Source organism: Gouania willdenowi, chromosome 2 (genome assembly GCF_900634775.1).
Source record: "Gouania willdenowi chromosome 2, fGouWil2.1, whole genome shotgun sequence".
NCBI classification, from domain to species: domain Eukaryota; kingdom Metazoa; phylum Chordata; class Actinopteri; order Blenniiformes; family Gobiesocidae; genus Gouania; species Gouania willdenowi.
In genome coordinates this window covers 5014029-5032470 of record NC_041045.1, presented here as the reverse complement: position 1 = coordinate 5032470, position 18442 = coordinate 5014029, and the positions used below count along the sequence as shown (strand labels likewise).

Sequence of the window (18442 nt, the reverse complement as noted above, 5' to 3'; positions counted from 1 at the left end):
TTTACATCTTTATGATGACTATATACTATGGTGCAAATAATAATAAACATCCTGGATAACAGTGGATATTATTCATCAATCAATAAATGTGGTTCTCACATATTCATAGAACAAAAAAACCATCATTATGCTGACTTTATGGATGGGCCCCAAAAAGTTCTTCCCTTTATCCCCCCTTATAGATGGCCCTGTCTTCACATGACTGTTCTTCAATGTTCATGTCTGTGTTCAATCACCTTCAGGTACAGTGAGGGTCCCTGGTCTCTGGAACCTTTATTTTGGGGGTCGCGGGTTGAAAAGGTTAAGAACCACTGCCCTAATGTACGAGATAGAATTTGGAATTGTAGCTTTTTATCTTGCATACCTGGATATGTTGGAGCTGTGTGGGTTTATCTATTTTGTCCTTGTCACATTTTGTACAAAGACACACACACACAGGTGAATGAAATTACACATCAGACATGATTTCTTAAATGGGATTTTTTTTGCATTTCATTGGCGCCACGCGTATTAGACACTAAAAGCCCAAAGCTTTAAGACCATCTCCTCCTCTTCCTGCCTCTCCTCTGTTGTGTACCATGTTTCTGCAGAAATGGCCCTGGCCTCTGCTGTCACTTCCTTGTTCCTTTCTCTCCCTTTCCCCGCTCATCAAAGAGGTGAAAAACCTCCTTGGATGGTGGGGAGGCTTTTTTTTTTTTTCTTCTTTCAGAAACAGTGGGATAGGGGGAAGGGAGGTAGAGGCAGGGAGCTGTGTTAAGTATCCTATAGTAAGGGCCACAGGAAACAAAGCCTGGCTAGATTTCAAAATAAAAAGCGTAGTTCAGGGAGGGATTGAATTACACCAATAATCTGTCATTATGAAAGTGCCAAACCAGTATTTTTGCATTTACACGAGCATCCAATGCGAATATTTTTATATCCAAGTTAAAAGCTTTTAATTTAGAGTAGTTTTTTTATAATTTCATTGTTAAATTTTTTAATTTTAATTTATTCTCAAACTGTTTAATGTTTTGATGTTTTCACTGTTTTTTAAACCCCATTCAGTATTGTCTTGTATAGGAAATGTGCTATCCAAAACAATTGCCTTGCACGTTATTTGTGAAACTATTTGTGTAATACTGGATTTTAAATTTTGTATGACAAGTTGTAAAACAAAATAGTCTACTTTGTAAGGGTGTAAGAAAAAAAATCGATTCAGCGATTAATCCCAATATTTCACCATGCAATTACTGTATCGGTCCAAAAAATGTTCAAAGATTTTAAATCATGTTTAATTATTAATTGCCCTAACATATCCATATCAAAACTTTTTTGAAAAATATAATTAGACAGTTTGATAAACCTACCACATATTTTTGATATTAGTACGTGAATTACAGTTAGTTACCATTTGCTTGTTCTCACAAGTTTAAAAAATGAAATTAAATTGTATTTCATACCGTGATGTACTTGTAAAGGTGACATTTGTAATTATTGATATATACCGTATTGTTTAGTGCTGGGATAGATTGTGATATATCGTGACATGCTTAGTATTTTGGTTCAAAGACTTTTACATAAAATCTTCTGCTCCATGACATTTTTTTTCTTTTAAATATTGTGAATTGGTGCCTACAATAAATTGAAGAAGAAAAAAACAAGGATTGATATTTTAGATTTGCTTAGTTCAGTTTTAAAATTACATTTTGGCTCTGCAGCACGATTTAGGTCGCGTTTTTTGCCGTTTGACGTTTTTATTTTGAAGGCGGGGGCGGAAGTGGGGTCCGCTGTGTGTGTGGCTCTGCTTTGAGCTCGTGTCTGGGGGGTCCACACACACCCACCCTCCCTCCCTCTGTAAACCCAGCGCTGCCTCTCACACACCGACACACACACACGGACTCGTCGGACGCCCCTTTACCCGGTGCTAGAGGACGCTCGGTCGGACTGTGCTGGAGGTCGGTCGACTCGTTGCATCCGTTCTTCCCGGGAATCGGTTCGTTTCCACCGGACTCGGGAGGTTGTGAGCAGCCGGCGATGCGGGAGCAGCTTCGGAAGTGAGTGCTGCGGATGTGGGTCTGTTTGCTGTTTGTGGTGCTGATGAATAATGGTTAACAAACAGAGCTGGTGGTGGTTAAACGGCAAAGCACGTCTTAATATTGCAGTGACCAGGCACAGAGACTTTAAGCTGTTTTTTTTTTTTCCCCAAATGATTTTCGGTGCAGAAGAAAAAAAAAATGTCCAACTGTTAGCTTTTCACAGCACGACAAAACATCGGTCGGGTGGTTCTCGCCGTGGTGCATTTAAACCCTACCCGATGATCGGGTGCTCTATTCGGGCTCCCCTGGTGCCATGTTGGCCTCTCAGCAGGGACCGAGGATCAGTGGCTCCAGCGCGGGGACCTGTGTTTGCTCATGCGCGTGTCCGTGCATTCCTTCACACAGAGGTGCACACCTTGGTGCACGAGGATCCCGCAAAGCGCAGAGTTTTCTTTGCTGAGACGCTGGGGCTAAAACTCATGGCTCGGGGGCCAAATCCGGCCATTTGGAGCATCTAATTCGGCCCGCAGGATAAAGTAAAAACAAGAATCATTGTAAATAAAACTCAACAATATGTGCAGGTGCTCACAGTTTTCCCGGTACTTAAAGCACATGATTGCAGTGATTTTTAACGTTATAGTGTTGAAAAAAACCCTCAACATTCTTTCAATTTTCCTTGAATTATAATATAATATTTATTTTAATTAAATACAATTTTGTCACAAAATCAAGTAAATTTAAAGTGAACATCCTGTTGGGACTGAAATCTGCCAGTTTCTTCCATATTTAGCATTTTATGTATACGTAAAAGTGCAAACTATGGCACAATCATATTGAAATTACTTGTTTTCCTACATACTGTGGCCCACTAGAGATCAAACTGCTCCATATTTGGCCCCTGAACTAAAATGAGTTTAACGCCCCTGTGCTGGGGTGGCCATATTTTGATTTTACTTGTACGTTTTAAAAGAAGTAAAGTAATTTGTTACATTTCTACACCCAAGCTTCACTGGGTAAATTAATAATGAAATAAAGCGATGATGTGATAAATTACAATTCTCAAAAATATGTTTTCTTATTATTCTTTTTTTATTATATATTATTCCTCAACGGGATTGGTGGAATTCAGCGACACATTTCACTGTAGGAACACAATGTATATGACATTACATTATTATGTTTGTGAAGTGTGCAAAAGCAGAATTAGATTCATCAGTGCTTTCTGAGATTATTAGATTCGTTTTAATATTTAACTTCAGCATTCAGATCGTTTTTCATCAAAGGTCCCATGTGGTTGCCAGGAAACCATCCCTAACATTTTGACGAATAAAGGTGAGATTTCGTCGGTGTGTAAAGTTCAGCACTGTATAGGGATTTATTACCTACGCCAAGGAGGTAATATTTTTTTGGCTTGAAATTTGACTAAGTTATCTCAGGTTTGTTCCTCAACTACCCCACCCATGTAAATTGAGATCCAATCCAGATTACGCATTTCATTGTGATATTCCGAACGACAGGAGTGCCCAACATGCATTTGGATCTACTCGTTATTAATGGAGATAGAAATCTCATCCAACCTTTTTTGTGTCGTGGCCCCATTTTAATATCAAACATTTCTGACCCACACAAGAGACTTTTTACTTCTTCTTTTAGAATTAGTTTTTGATCACATTTGTGATATTGTGTTGCAAGTAGTCAGGATTAGAGCACAAAGGGATGAGATGCGAGATTTAAATTTGAGAAAGTATAGAGTGCAGTGGTTTAAGATTGTGTGTGTTGTTTTTTAATTATCAATTGTTAGACATTTCAGGTGACCCCATTTAAACCTTGGGCAACCCCAAGGTTGAAAAACACCATCTTAATGTGTTAATGATCATGGTACCATGATAAGGACCACTGATACAATTAACTGGGACTATCTGGCAAAGACGATATTTGGCATTTGCCTGAGTTTTTGATTAACTTGAATCTGGTACAGTTACTCTAGTGTCCAGTTATAGAGGGACCACATTGTGGTCACTCCAGTAACTCATTTGGAGTAGTTTTGGGTTGCAATGGGACCAAAACAAGGTCTATGAGCAATAGTCCTAACATTGGTTTTGCTTTATTTTAATCCAAAGAAAGATTGAGCAGATTTATAGGAAATATAATGAAAAAAACAGGAAAAATAGATCCAATGGTTAGAAATTAAGAAACTGTCTCTGGCCATTGATTTTAGAGGCACATGTATCAGAATGAAGTACATTGTTTTTTATAGAGATGCTTAGTCACATGCTTCTCCATCTTCTCTACGTCTCTAAAACATCATTAACAGAGCATTTACCTCTAAATTGTGCAAGATTGTTTTAAAAACACATTTGTATTGAGTTATGCAGTCGGCCCCCCCCCACGTGACGCAAATGACTCCGGCCTCCTCGAGCCAATCACGTAACAGCGTCTCACATTGATTATCAATACAGCAATCAGCGGCAGGAAACGCAAGCCTTCACCAATGGTCACAAAACTGTGGTGAGAATGAAGCTATGATTGTCTTACTGCCAGTTTGAATCACTCTAGATGTTTATTGGTTTGTGGTGATGATGTGAAGCTGAAATCCACATGTTCTGTTTTCAGAGGACTGTAAAGATATCAGGCAATAGTTACATCCTCCCACCTCCCTCGCTCATACTTATGTTTGTGAAGTCTTTGAATCGTGACCTGTTAGTGCGCTACCGACAGTGATTGACTCACAGCTTTTGACTTCATAAATGCTGCTTGTATAGAGAGCTCAGCTTTTTAATGGTATTCCATTTTGACTGGGGATAAGGTGACATTTTGATGTCCCAACCAAGCCAGATTTGTATGTTTTATGTATTTGTAATCAAAGTTTTGGTAATTTCAATATGATTGGCAATTTTTCATTAACGTTTGTAAAGATTACAGTTAAGGCTTCTAATCTTCCGTTTTAGGATTTACTCACTTTTGACGGTCAGCCACTCATTTTATGTAGAAAATTCAGCAGAAATGCTTCATGTCATCCAAAAACATAACTTGTCAAACCTTTACTTAACCAATTCTTTAACCCTCCTATGATTCTATACATTTGATTCTTGCGGTCAATCTAACCCCAGGGACATTTACCCCCAGCAAATGTTCTCTAGCGCCACCATCAGGCCAAACCTTTAAATTTGAATTAATTTATCGTGAATAGTTTGAATCAAAATCTTCTCAAATTTAATGACAACATTAATGAGAATGAACCCTATTGATTCATACCCGCCACCCTTGTTCATCACAACACACTAAAATCACTTGGGATGAAGCTCTGCATTCATTTTCTATTGCTCGATAACATGATTATTAGATTAATAGTAACACATGGACATAGGCAATAGGAAAATAGCATGTAAATACTTAATGCTGTCCCAAAAAAAATGTGTGCTTCATGTTGGTGCCCAATTTTAAATGAAGACAGAAAAAACAAATGGGTCAGGAAGTGCCGGAAGTTGAATTCCATTTTTTTCCCGTCCATTTTCTGCGATCACGGAAAATCTGAAGACCTACACACTGTGTACCATACGAACCGTTAAAAGAAATCTTGATCATTGGTTGAGTTTTTACATTTTGTCAATGAAAAAAATGTAATTATTAGTGTAATTATTAGTCCTGAGACTGAACTCATATCCAAGTAGAAAAGCTCATGGTTTTGACTTGGTAAACTCCAAACTTACAGGAGAGATCGTTCCGTTGTAGTTGGCACTATATGAATACGATAGAATTTTTTTTCTGTTAATTGATTTGAACATGTTATGTCAGCGTGAAGCAACAAAATACTTCAGATCATATTTGAAGGCACGTTTTTATTAAAACACAATATCAGTGATTTATTCACTTTTCATTTTGACATGAACAACAATAGCAACAACATGCTGGCACGCCATGTCATACAAGACTGAAACAAAGTAGTTTATCCACCATTTCACCTCAGCGTCACAGACCTTTCTGTCAGTTGTCACGGTTTAAAATGGTTTCTGCAACTCTTGTTTCTTTGAGCTGCTAAATTCACATCCATCATCCGCCTGCTATACACAGTCAAACACACACTAGGGCTGGGCGATATGGAGCAAAACTCACATCTCGATAGTTTTCTCAACATGTCAGTATACAATAAAAATCTCAATATTTTTCATTCAAATTAAGTCTGACCAGAAGACAATTCTGGGTTAAATTTGCTGATGAAAAATGCCACAATATGTCTCACTTTTGGCTTTTTCTCCTCTAAGGGACAGCACGTGTGATTGAGTTCTGCAGTGTGGCTTGTTAGGTGAAATTATAGGTTAGGATGCTGTTCTGAGAAGTAACGAAAGCAGTGACTCCTAAAACGACTATTTCAATACAAAAGAAGCTATAAAATATATATCTCATAAATATGGAAAATTTGTAAAGAATGACACTGTTCGACTCTACGAATAATATTAAATACTTGTAGGATGTTGTTTTTTTACTGTGTGGTTGTAGAAATAAAAACAAGTAAAAAAAAAAAAAAAGGTATTTCTCGATATAGGCTATAATGTAATTTTCTATATCGCTAAAATAGAATCGTGATATGTTGCCCAGCCCTAACACACACATACACACCTGTGTCTGCATAGTACACAAGCCATTTTCAACCTTATCTGGTGTTTTTTTTTTTTTGTTTCATTATGACATATTTCCCTTAATTGAATAGAAATTTGTCACAAAATCTAGGAAATTTTAAGTGAAGATCCTGTTGGGACTGATATCTCTCACTTATTGCTTGTATATTGTCAGTTTCTTACATATTTTGTATTTAATGTATATGTAGAATACAAATGCGCAATAATGTTGAAATTACTCATTTTCCTGCATAAAATTCACGGCCCACTTGAAATCAAGCTGTTCCATATTTGGCCCCTGAACTAAAATGAGTCAGACACCCCTGTATTGATTAAAATTATCATTTTACACCATCAGTGTAAGTATAATTTAGTTGCATGTTTCTAGTTAAGCTACTCTTTAATTTGATCAATGCTCACCAGGAAACTGTAGCTCCTCCGTGTGAACCAACAGATTCTGGCAGCACCTCCAGTGTCTCATTTTCAAACAGCTTCCTCTAATATCCAGCGGATGAATACAGCGTTCAAAGGCTTTCAGCCGCTCTCCACGTCCCATCCCTGAAGGCCATTGTCTGAGCTCATTCAGATGCTGGGCGTGCAGGAAACCTTCTGTCAGGTCTGGCTCTGGGTGATAGGCAGCGGGAGACGTCGCCATAGCTCATAAACCACCTTTAATCATTCATTCAGCAGACATAATTGACTGAAGTGAGAAGTGACACTAGGATCCATTATTTAAAGCTCGGATCTGTCCCACTCTCACTATGCTATTCAGCTGCCTGTTTAACTGCCATGTGTGGAATTGTGTGCTTGCACGTGGGTTGGATGTCATTGTTTAAGAATGAGCTTAATACAGCTGCAAGTAATGCTGCAGCTCGGAATACAAAGCAGCTTTTAGACGCTTGTCTTAGTGAGAGCGGCGATGGAAGTGTTTGTGTGAACAGGATCAGACACAAACTCTGCACCAGGTTGGTCGTCCATTGCTAAATTGACTTAACTAATTAATTATTTTTTTAATGCTCAAATGCACCACCACCTGTCGACAACTATGCATATATAACTAAAGCGATACCCAACCCATTTCAAATTTTCCCCGATGATGAGTCTAAAGCTGAATAATAATACTTTGTAACTACTTTGTGTAAGAAATGTCTTATAAGTCATATATACAGTATCAACTTTTAACAATTTAAACACATGTAATATTACTTTATATGTAGGGGTGTGCATAGTCATAGACACTAAACAATACGATATACATTGCAATATCTGACAATATCAATAATTACAAATGTCATCTTTACAAGTAATAATGGTATTAAAAATGAGTTATTTTAAACGTGCGAGAACAAGTAAATGGTAACTAGCTGTAATTCAAGCACCTATATCAATAACAAGTGGTGTGTTTATCAAAAGTGTTAAACTTTTGCTTCTGAAACAGATTCTGATTCTGTTAAGTTCATAAATTCTCAAAAAAAAAAAAAATGTAACCACATACAACTATGAAAGTGTCCTGTATGTTTAATGTAAATAAAGTGCAATCAACTTCCAAGCAAAAATGCACTGAGGAATGAGATCGTAGAACATGGTTTGATGTGGTTCATTGACACCTAGTGACCGGGCCTTTACGTGCTTTGCATATGTTAGCGCTATTAAATGTTTTTTTTTTGTTAAAAAACATGATTTAAGGGATGTTTTGGATCGATACAATTATTCGTTGAAAATGCTCTCGGATTAGTTTGCTCTGATAGTTTGCCTCGTTTGGGCGGTGTGAACATGCAAACAAAGTCTAGAGCGGATCAAACGAGCGAATTCTAGAGTGGATGTTTTTGTTGGTCTTGTAGGATTTCCAATCAAAATCGAAGCGATTAGGAGTGCCGTAAACACTACCCCTCTCAGAGCAGCTCAAACACAGGAAGTATTGGCGATGGCGTACAGCGGGCGGTATTGTGGGTGATCACGAGAGCCTACGATGGCGCAAAACAGGGCTTTAAAACCAAACCAAAAGCACGGCAACTTGTTACTGCTCCAATGTTGAATGTTGTGAAGGAATAAACGGGAAAGGAAGAAGTTTATACGCAAACGTAAGCGCTCCCTTTGACCCATTCTTGAGAGCCTCTTCTCTGGGTTTCGGTTTTTCTGTCTAGAAAAGTCTCTACTCCAGGAATGGCCCCTAAAACGATTAGCTCATGCAACTGCACCAGATCAGAACTTGCACTCTGAACAAAAACCGAGCCAAACCAAGGTGATAAAATTATCAGCTGTCCTTCCCTTTTGGACCGAGTCTAGTACTAAACTGGCGTGAAAGCACCCTTGAACATGTTGCCCTCCACAAGCGTGCGTTTAAAGTGGTTTTTATTGCATAATGCGGCTTTTAAAACCTCTCATTTCTACATCTTTCTGTTGAGCTAGAATGAGTATCTATTAATAAATCTTGTCTTCGCATGGCTCGCACTCCTTAGCTTCATGAATATAAACACATTTAGTAAGATTAACGAAGAAGATAAGTGATTTAAATGGAAACTTTTCACATGGAAAGAACAGTCAATGCATCATTCTAGAGATATAAAAGATGGACAGAGCTGGAACAAATAGTTCCATCTTTGATCCCAGAAATCATAGATGAGGAGAGAGTCTTATCATGTAAGTGTAGCACATTGTACTGAGGATTGAATGGAGCCTCTTGAAGAACACCAGCCCGAGCGGAGAATCCAATCAGTAGCTGGAAACGTTCTCATCAGGGACACATTTCCAGCTCCTTTTTAAGTTTATTTGCCGTTGATAACAGGTTCATTCTTGTATTGCGTTCCTGCCAATCTTCAGTCAAACCTCTTCCCTTAAAATTGCTGAGGTGTTGAATGTCATTCTCTCTCTTTTTGGTGGCAAACCCTGCCCTGAAGTGAAGCTTCTCGGAGTGTTGCAGTTTATCTTTGACAGTTTACGATGCATTATCAACACTCCAGCTTGTCCCGAGGCCATGATCCCTTTTTTTAAGAGAGGCAGTGTCTGCTTTCAGAGATGATGTCTGGTTTATTGTTATTCTGTTCTCTTTTTGTTCGACTAACCCAGCTGTACAAGCGACTATGAGAGGTAGGACCTCTGGGAAACAGGAAACCCTGATGCATCTTTCTCTTCCAGACACACAGCTGCTTTCCCTTTTTATGGCTGAGCCTGTGTGAGGATGTGAGGTGATGAGGATGGGGGGGGAGAATTTACCGTCTGGCTCTAATTCACTAGTGAAATGTAATGTGAGACTTTATTGATCCCTTCAGGGAAGTTCCCTTTCAATTGCGCGGCGTAGAGGTCAAAGCTGTAAGAGAACCTGAGGCTCAAGGACACATGAGCAGGGAGGGGCTCCAGTTGCAAGTAAGCACCTTAAATGACTTTGCCTTCAAAGAGTTCCCCAAGTTTGAGTGAGTTTTTAAATTGTTATTTGGCTTAGTGCAACACAAAACAAAGCTTTTGAAAGCGAATCAGCAGATTTTTGATTCCTTGCTGCTAATTCTAATCCTGGCACTGCTGTGCTGCCCAGGTTTATCAATCCAATTCCCTTTTACAAATGCTCTGCCATCCTTTTGTCGCTACAGGAGTTTTTTTGTGCGCCAATCCTACCAGGATTAATTAGAAGTGAAGTCATCAGTATCTGCCGCGAGCACGTTTCAGCCAAACAGGGGCGAACTGTGGTAAAATGATTTTCAATGCTTGTTTACACCTCGACAGCTGATATAAGCTGCTTGGTATGAGTCGTTTTCTTTAAGAATCAATCGAAAATGAAATTAATTTGAGCGAAATTCAATTTCAAACCAGTGCATATTTGATGTCAGTTGCAAGATTTAACTTTAGTATTCAGTCGTTCTACAGAATCTGCTCAAGCATGAACGTGTATCACTGATTTGGATCCAGATGTGTTGTAGACTTTTAACTTGGGGAAAAACAGACCTTATTGATTTCAAAGTAAGGTTTCAAAATTAAGTTGATTTGAAAACGGATGTTGTCCATAGTAATCTGCACAGCTGTTAATATTGAATGGCTATGATGTATGATTAACCGGGCCATTGCTCATGTGTTTTCATTACGGTTTTTTGCAAAAGAAGAATGCGTTTCTGTTGAAGGTTGTTTTGGAGCCTCGTAACTCCCATGAAATCTCATCCAGCGAGACTTCGCTACAGGAAGATGCACCCTCTAAACATCCTTATAACACTGCATTTATTTGTTGTTTGCTGTCTATTGTGGCAGTAATAAGTATAATGCTAAGAGTGCCAGTGTTTTCATTGTGCTTTTGCGATACATTTCAATATCGAAACGTCTAGAAAACTTCCAAATGAAAGAAAACTTATTAGCGATATCTGAGTGTTTTTTCAAGATTCAGGTGTTTACATTACCAGTTTTTATTGTGCTATTTAGGTTTCGCACATTTCCAAAGGTAATGGAAACCCAGGGAAGGTTTTTCACCCAAAACTACACAAACCTTGTGCATATCCTCATTTGCCTGGATCTGTTGTTTAGGTATCAAGCTCATTCAGCGCAATTCTTTGATTACCAGTCGCATTGGTTTCAAACTGGAAAAGAACTCTAGTCCACGATGGTAGAAAGCTGCGACTGCACGGTGGATAATAAACGCCGCTACGCCTATTAGAGGCATTTGTCCGAGCAGCTCGTGGCGGCACTCCCGTGACAAACCAATAGACTGAGCTTCTGTTTGCACAGGCTCGGAGCTTGGAGGACTTTAAAGTAGCCCTTCACCGTGGAACCTCTCTCCTCATTATGTGGAGTGGGAGTGTGGGAGAGTGTGAAGGGAAAACCAGTGTGGTGTGCATTTATAAAAACAAAGCCCTGGTATGGATTGTTATTTGTACCTGCGTTTTCCAGACCAAGGTTACTTACGGGTGTGCAAACAACTCAACACGTGTGCTTTTAACGAGCAGGGCAGTGCTGAGATTGTGCCGAGACCTACAGCGACTGGCCCGAGTTTCAGAAGGGAGCAACTCAGTATTTCACACAACTCTTTTCTGCATGCTTTATTACTGCAGTCTTTTCATTTCCCTGTCAGTCTCTACCACACACACACACACACACACACACACACACACACACACACACACACACACACACACACACACACACACACACACACACACACACTGTTTTTCTTAGTTACCATTAAACCTTTTTTCCTGCATGCTCCCCAGTCCACAATAGCCGTATTTTATTGTTCACATTAGCTATAAAATGGCTCTAATATTTTATTCTCACATCCAATTAATCTGTCCTCAACTTAGCCGAGCATTGAAGGTCTTACCATCACTGGCTGACTCACAGTGTGAATAAACAGTTTTATTTACAGCTCTGCAGGGGAACTAAGCAATGGTTTAAAGAGATAAACATCCAGCATCTAATAATCACATCCAGAGGTGGTTTTCAGTGGAAGTTAGTCGTGAAAAGATAAACAACATTAGTGGTTTAGAAACCCCTAGCTCCAAATCGCAGTTCACCTGCAGCGTAAAGATGTGGCAGCATAACTAAAGAAAAGAGGTAAAGGGGCCCTTATCCACCCCTAATGATACATACATTTGTAATTGTTTTACTTTTAAAAGTAGATGAAGTTTTATAGTACATTGTGCTAGAAGGACTTTGAAACTTAAGTGTAATCATTAGGAGTTTTAAATCAAAGTTTTATTAAAGGGTTTCTAAAAGTTTTTTTTTAGATTAACATGCACAGGGTGGACTCATAACAGACATTTACTTTCATATTTTCTTTCTTGATCTTCACTTGAATAACATACAACAGCACATTTACAACATAAGCCAATTAAGAAATATTCAAGGCATTGTTTTTTAATTATTGTCTCAGAGGCTAATCTTTAACTAACAGTTTCTTATTTAGCCAAACTAAATAAAGAAATCATGAGGCAGTTTTGATCTGCCTCACGAGGTGACAAGAATTAATTCTTGTCACCTCGTGGCTTGAAAACCACTTGAGTTGTATAATTAGACCCCGGCTAATAAGAGTGAATCACGATATTTCATCGTGCGCTAACATATGCATAGTTGAACTACCTCACTCCTCAATGCGTTACATTTATAGATGTATGTGGTTACTTTATTTTAAGAACTTAACAGAATCAGAATCTGTTGTAGATGCAAAAGTTCAACATTCTTGACAAATGTAATTTGAAAATTTGATAAACCTACCACTTGTTTTTGATATTGGTATTAGAATTACAGGTAATTACCATTTGCTTGTTGTTCTCACAAGTTTAAAAAAAATATGAAATCCATTGTATTTCGATACGTATTTCTATATGATATACACCGCAATATATATCGTATTGTTTAGTATCGGGATATATCGTATCGTGTCATGCAAATCATGTATTGTATAGTCAGATTCATGGCAATGCACACCCTGACCAGCTAGCTTAGTCGCGCAGAGATATGCTGCTCAGCAGTGGCGGCTGGTTAAAATGAAGTTCTGATGAACTACGGCCAGGCCCGTGGAACATATCCGCGCTGAACAGCACATACCACGTTTCCGAGAATTCAGTCAAATTTTTTTGGGGGGGGATAACAGAGGAGTAGTGATTTTTAACTAGTGTACACAACAAGAAGAACAAAGTGAGTGGCGTCTTGAACCTAAATATTCTAACCTTCCCGATACAACTGAACAGAAATGGCAGGATATCAGTGCTCTATGAAATAATTTTTTATTTAATGCCAATACTGCATTTTTGCAGAAAACATAAACGACATATTGCACAACCACAATTTTGGCAATAAATCACTTTACTTACGACACGTTTTTACCTTTTTATATACAGCTGGCACATGAATTAGTGTTAAATTGGTCAACTTTGTGCAAAAGAAAATAATCTGGTCAAGGGAATGAATGTGTGTGTATGCAGACAGACAGTACACTGGCCTGGACAAAAATGATGGTACCCTTCAATCACGATTGTTCTATCGCCAAAGTGAGTCAGCAGACATGAGCAGCAAGCAGCAGGAAACCATATTTCCCAAAAATGATAATTTATATTTTGTATATGACATGTCATTGCAAATTTAAACACACATGGTGCTCAAAATAATTATTGTTTATTTTAAAAAAAAAAAGAAAAATGGAAATTACTAGGGGGCGCAGCGCCCGAGCGCCCTCTATTAGCCTCAGTCTTTGCACACCTGTTTTAGGGATAATTGCATTTAGACCCAGTTTTGTTTTGCAGAACAATGTCTTCTAACCTTTATTTTTTTTTGCCAAGTAGCAGCAGTTTCATTGGTTTTCCCGTCCATATGTGCCTTTATTTGCCCGACATAAACAAGCCGCTGAAGTATCCTCGTTACCGTGCAGCTGTCGTGATTTTGTAGTCGTACTTATTGTGTCCAATAAAAGTTCTGACCTTTATTGGCGGCACTTTGTCACCAACCTATCAACGCAGCGCACAAATGTTATTTCCAACAGCTGGATGGACTTAATGAGCGGGAAAAATGCGCTCCTTAACTGTAACTCCGTTGGCTTTTGATGTTTTTCTATAACTTTTCAGTCCTTCACTTTTCTGGAAGGCATTTCCTTTTCTCAGAGCGAGTGTTTAAAGTCACCATGAAATGCAAATGAGGGCTGAGAACGAAGTGTATCGCTGAGCTGGGAGTAGAAGGAGGACATATGGACAGTTGGCTTTTGTTCAAACAGAGCTTATTTAGGTACGGCAGCAGTAAACATCCCCTTGTCACTGCCACCCCAGGGTGCTTAAAGAGTCTGTGTAGGAGTTTGCTGGATATTAGAATCCCCCCAGACAGGGAAATATTAGCTCTACAATACTACATATACACATGGCCTTATTGTCAGAGGTGTTGAGTATATATATATATATATATATATATATATATATATATCTATATATATCCTACTCAAGTAGATGTACTGTTACTTGATTTAAATTGTACTCAAGTACAAGTAAGTCATACTAAAAAAAATAGCTCAATTAAATGGGACTCAAATTTAAAGTTACTAGTTACTTTCACCCCTCACGTTTATTTTTGGTAATAAATTGGGAAGAATTGTATATTTTTGAACTTCTGAGTTTGAAGATAAAAGGTTTTAGTAGGAAAAAAGATGCTCAGGTTGTTTAAGGATTTTCTGTAAGTCCATCTGAGTTTAATTTGTAATTGCGTTGAGTATAACTATAGTCAATTTTAATTATTATGTGTTCTATGTGGGTATGTACATTGATATATAAAACTATGTACACTTTTCTTTTATTTAATTATATTATTATTTTTTTTAACCTACTACTCCCGATACATCTCTTTCCGCTTCCGATACAATATCAATATTGCAGCCTTGGGTATTGGCCAATACCGATATCGATCCGATACAGTGTCAGTACGAATCATACATACTAGAAAATATGGTGATTTGAACTTTAAAGGAAGAAATATTTATTCTCTGTTTTTCCAGGTTTATACAATTTACTTATTAGTTATTTCTCTTTGAGTTTTGTTTTAAAATAGAGGACTTGTAAAGACCACAGGCATCTATTTACTTAATTTTGTCTGTCAAACTGTGTTGTATGTCACACTTTGTAAAACTGTGTGCTATTGTTTAAACAAAAATACAGAAAAATAAAAACATTGTAGCTAAATTTATAAACTCAAAAACAGAAAATAATTCTGTTTTTGCCGCGGTGCGTTATGTTTAATCTAATCGGTCGGCTATGATGTGATGCATTTGATTGTTGTCTTGTATATTCCATTTTCTGTAGTTTTACAATGTCCGTTGATCATTTTAAAACCAAATAATGATTATTAACTCAGCAACGGTTGGTTGTAGAGATGTAATGAATTACTTTACTTCCTTTAAAATGTGCTTAAGTAACTTAATTACAGTAACTCGCGTGCTTTCACCTGCCCTTATTGTTTATCCCATCCCAGTGCGGTCTTCCATTCTGCAGCTAATCAGGTCACATCACATTTCTGGGTCACTTCTAAATAAACTCAGCAGCAGCAGCTTTAGATTCACACCTCACACTGGTGCTCCATCCCTCCCTCCCTCCCTCCCTCCTGCTGTGGGATGTGGCGCTCTGGACCTTAAACCCAGCTTACTAAGGTCACATGCTGAGAAGATCAACGGTCTGGAACAGAACAGGGAAAGCATTTCTCCGGATGAATTGAAACTGTCAACAACAGTGACCCCAGCCTGAGGAAACAGTATATGGTAGATTTTAAAATCAAATATATATACATTTTAGAGCTGGGACTTTAACTAGAGTGACCATATGTCCAGTTTTACCCAGACATGTCCTCTTTTGACGTCTTGTACAGACCATCCTTATTGTTCTACTTTTCTGTAGCTAGTCTTTACTTGTGTACATTGTTTGTGCTTTTTAAACCTTATGGACAATAGCAACTTATCTACTATATACTATACTATACTACTGTATTTTGCGTTACTAGGTAGACTCAAGAAAACGTTGAGTACTTTGTGAGTATGCAGAGGTTAGCCCAAGTGTCCTCTCTTTTGGAAATCAAAATATGGTCACCCTACATTAACACGTTGTACTCCAAAACAGCGCACAAGTTCCTGGTATACCCATAATACTGATGCACAGAACTGCAAAACCAAATAAGCTATTAAAATATATGTACTGTGTATATATAGATATATATCTCAACATAGGCAATAATGTCATTTTCTTTATCGCCAATATAGAACACTTGATATAACTTGAATCTCAATATATTGCCAGCCCTAAATGCAATCATATTTTTTATACATATTGCACATTATGTTAGCACTCTATTAAAATGATAAACACAATTTTGTTGTTTAAGCTCATTTATTGTTTTCATTGATTCAGTCATCATATACCAAAATCCATTTAAATTGGTAAAACATGCAATTAATTTAGATTAATCAAGATTAATTAATTACAAAGTCTCTGATTAATTTATTAAGTCCCCCCACTTATATATATATAGATATATATAGATATATAGATCTTTTTATGATCCTGATTTGCTTCCGAGAGCAACATTGTGTTTTTGAAAGTCCTCCTTTGACCAGAATAAATCAGGTGCTGTGTCTGATCTGGAGCCAGTTTTTGAGCCATTTTAGGCTTATTGGATTTTGTCAGACTTTCCAATTGTTCTCGTGCTTTAGAGATACTGACCTGTTTGAAATCCCATTCAGGTTTAGATTATTCCAAAGTCCAATCGCACGTCTGTCAGAGTCTCATCGTCACGAGGACGTGTGTGTGTGTGTGAGGGAGGGATGACACAGCATCCATCCATCCATTGCTCCGTCATGCCTCAGCCTCAGAGGAGATGTGGGCGCTGCACAGTGCACGTTACCCCAAAAAGCTAGCGCAAAGAGCCTTTATACAACATGCTTGGTTTACACTTAGATAGTAGTTACAGCTCCAGCCACTGCTACATGTTTGAATTCCAGAGCTACACTCAGATTTATAGTCACTCATATAATGAGCACGTTCTGAAGCCGTCGTGCTCATTGTCACCGTCATAAATAAGTTTGATTTTTATCATCACTTATTCAAAATGTCATTTGGTGACAATGTGACGCCCTTAAATTTTTAATGGTAATATATTGGTTTTTAGTTTTCCTCACAATAGCTCTACAGATGACACTTTCAGGAGTATTTCATATTCTCGTGAATCCTCAATTATTAAGATGTAAAGTGGCAACTTTCTGATTCATTAATAAATAGGAAGCAGGATTCACCAAGCGTTGGATATTTCACTCATTATCAGGGATGCGAGCTTAGCTTAGATCAGTGCTTCTCAAAGTGTGTGGCGCACCCCCCCTGGTGGGGGATGGAGATATGACAGGTGACAGGCATTCCTCCAACTTTCTCTCCCATCAGTCAGCACACACGCAACTTCCTCCCGGACATGAGTGGTTTTTTATATTGTTTTATCTCACCATTGCCACACTATCCATGAGTTCCACACATGCTCTGGTCAAGTGTGTGCTGCTGGGAACGTCAACTCTCGTACGTAGCACCATTTTCTGTCTCGTAAACTCCGTTCCTCTTCTCCCTTCTCAGCTCTGCTGAGCATGGATGATCTCTCATCCAAAGGTGCGCTGCTATCTCCTACATGTCACCTATTATTTTGCTATCTGGCTCACAGGCTGGGGGTATTTTGTACCCCCCCCCTTCCTCTCGACACGCAGCGATGACCCGTTTGGCCCTGTTAGTTGATGGTTTATCTCACCATCACAACATTATCAATAATCTACTCATGTCCATACATGTTCTCTGTTAGTATGTGGAGCTGTGAGCTGCTGGATACGTCACAATATCACTCTGTACTGCATAATCTCACTCGTTCCTGTTTCTTTCTCCTTTGCTGGGTAGCATCAGTGGCTAATCTCTCATTTATAGGTGCACTGCTACCATCTTCAGGGCACAGTTAGTTCTACAACACCCCACATCTTAGATATTGATGAGGGACGTCCGCCAGGGTGTTTTCTAGTAATCCTCGTGAAAAAGCGCAAATGACGAGTTATCTTGTCAATGGCACTGAGTGAGTTAACACTGAACACACAAAGAAATAAAAAATGAGAATCTTCAACATGTAGCAGAAATTAAAAGAGAATCTATATTGGATATGCGACCTGGAAGAAAATATAGCAAAAATAATGATTTTCATGAGCACGTGAAGTAGAGCAAAACAATAAACAAACTTTAAATATTCTGACTTAAAAAAGGTATTTCTTTCTTTGTTTTCTTAAGCTTTTTGGCACAGATTGCAAAGAATGTTTTGTTGTTTTCTATAATTTTGACTGCTACACTTTTACAT

The 18442-nt window shown here is 38.3% G+C and overlaps 1 protein-coding gene across 12 annotated transcripts in view; it reads left to right on the top strand.

Annotated features, from left to right (window-relative positions):
* Nucleotides 1-18442, top strand: part of dmd (dystrophin) — a 237241-nt gene that overhangs the window by 195586 nt on the left and 23213 nt on the right. The window contains exon 1 of one of the 12 annotated variants that reach the window (XM_028468386.1): nucleotides 1789-2033. The exons of the other annotated variants lie outside the window; for them this stretch is intronic. Coding sequence (XP_028324187.1) covers nucleotides 2014-2033 — 20 coding nt within the window. The 5' untranslated portion in view covers nucleotides 1789-2013. Of the gene's footprint in view, nucleotides 1-1788; nucleotides 2034-18442 lie in introns of those variants that run through there. 12 annotated transcript variants of the gene reach the window in all.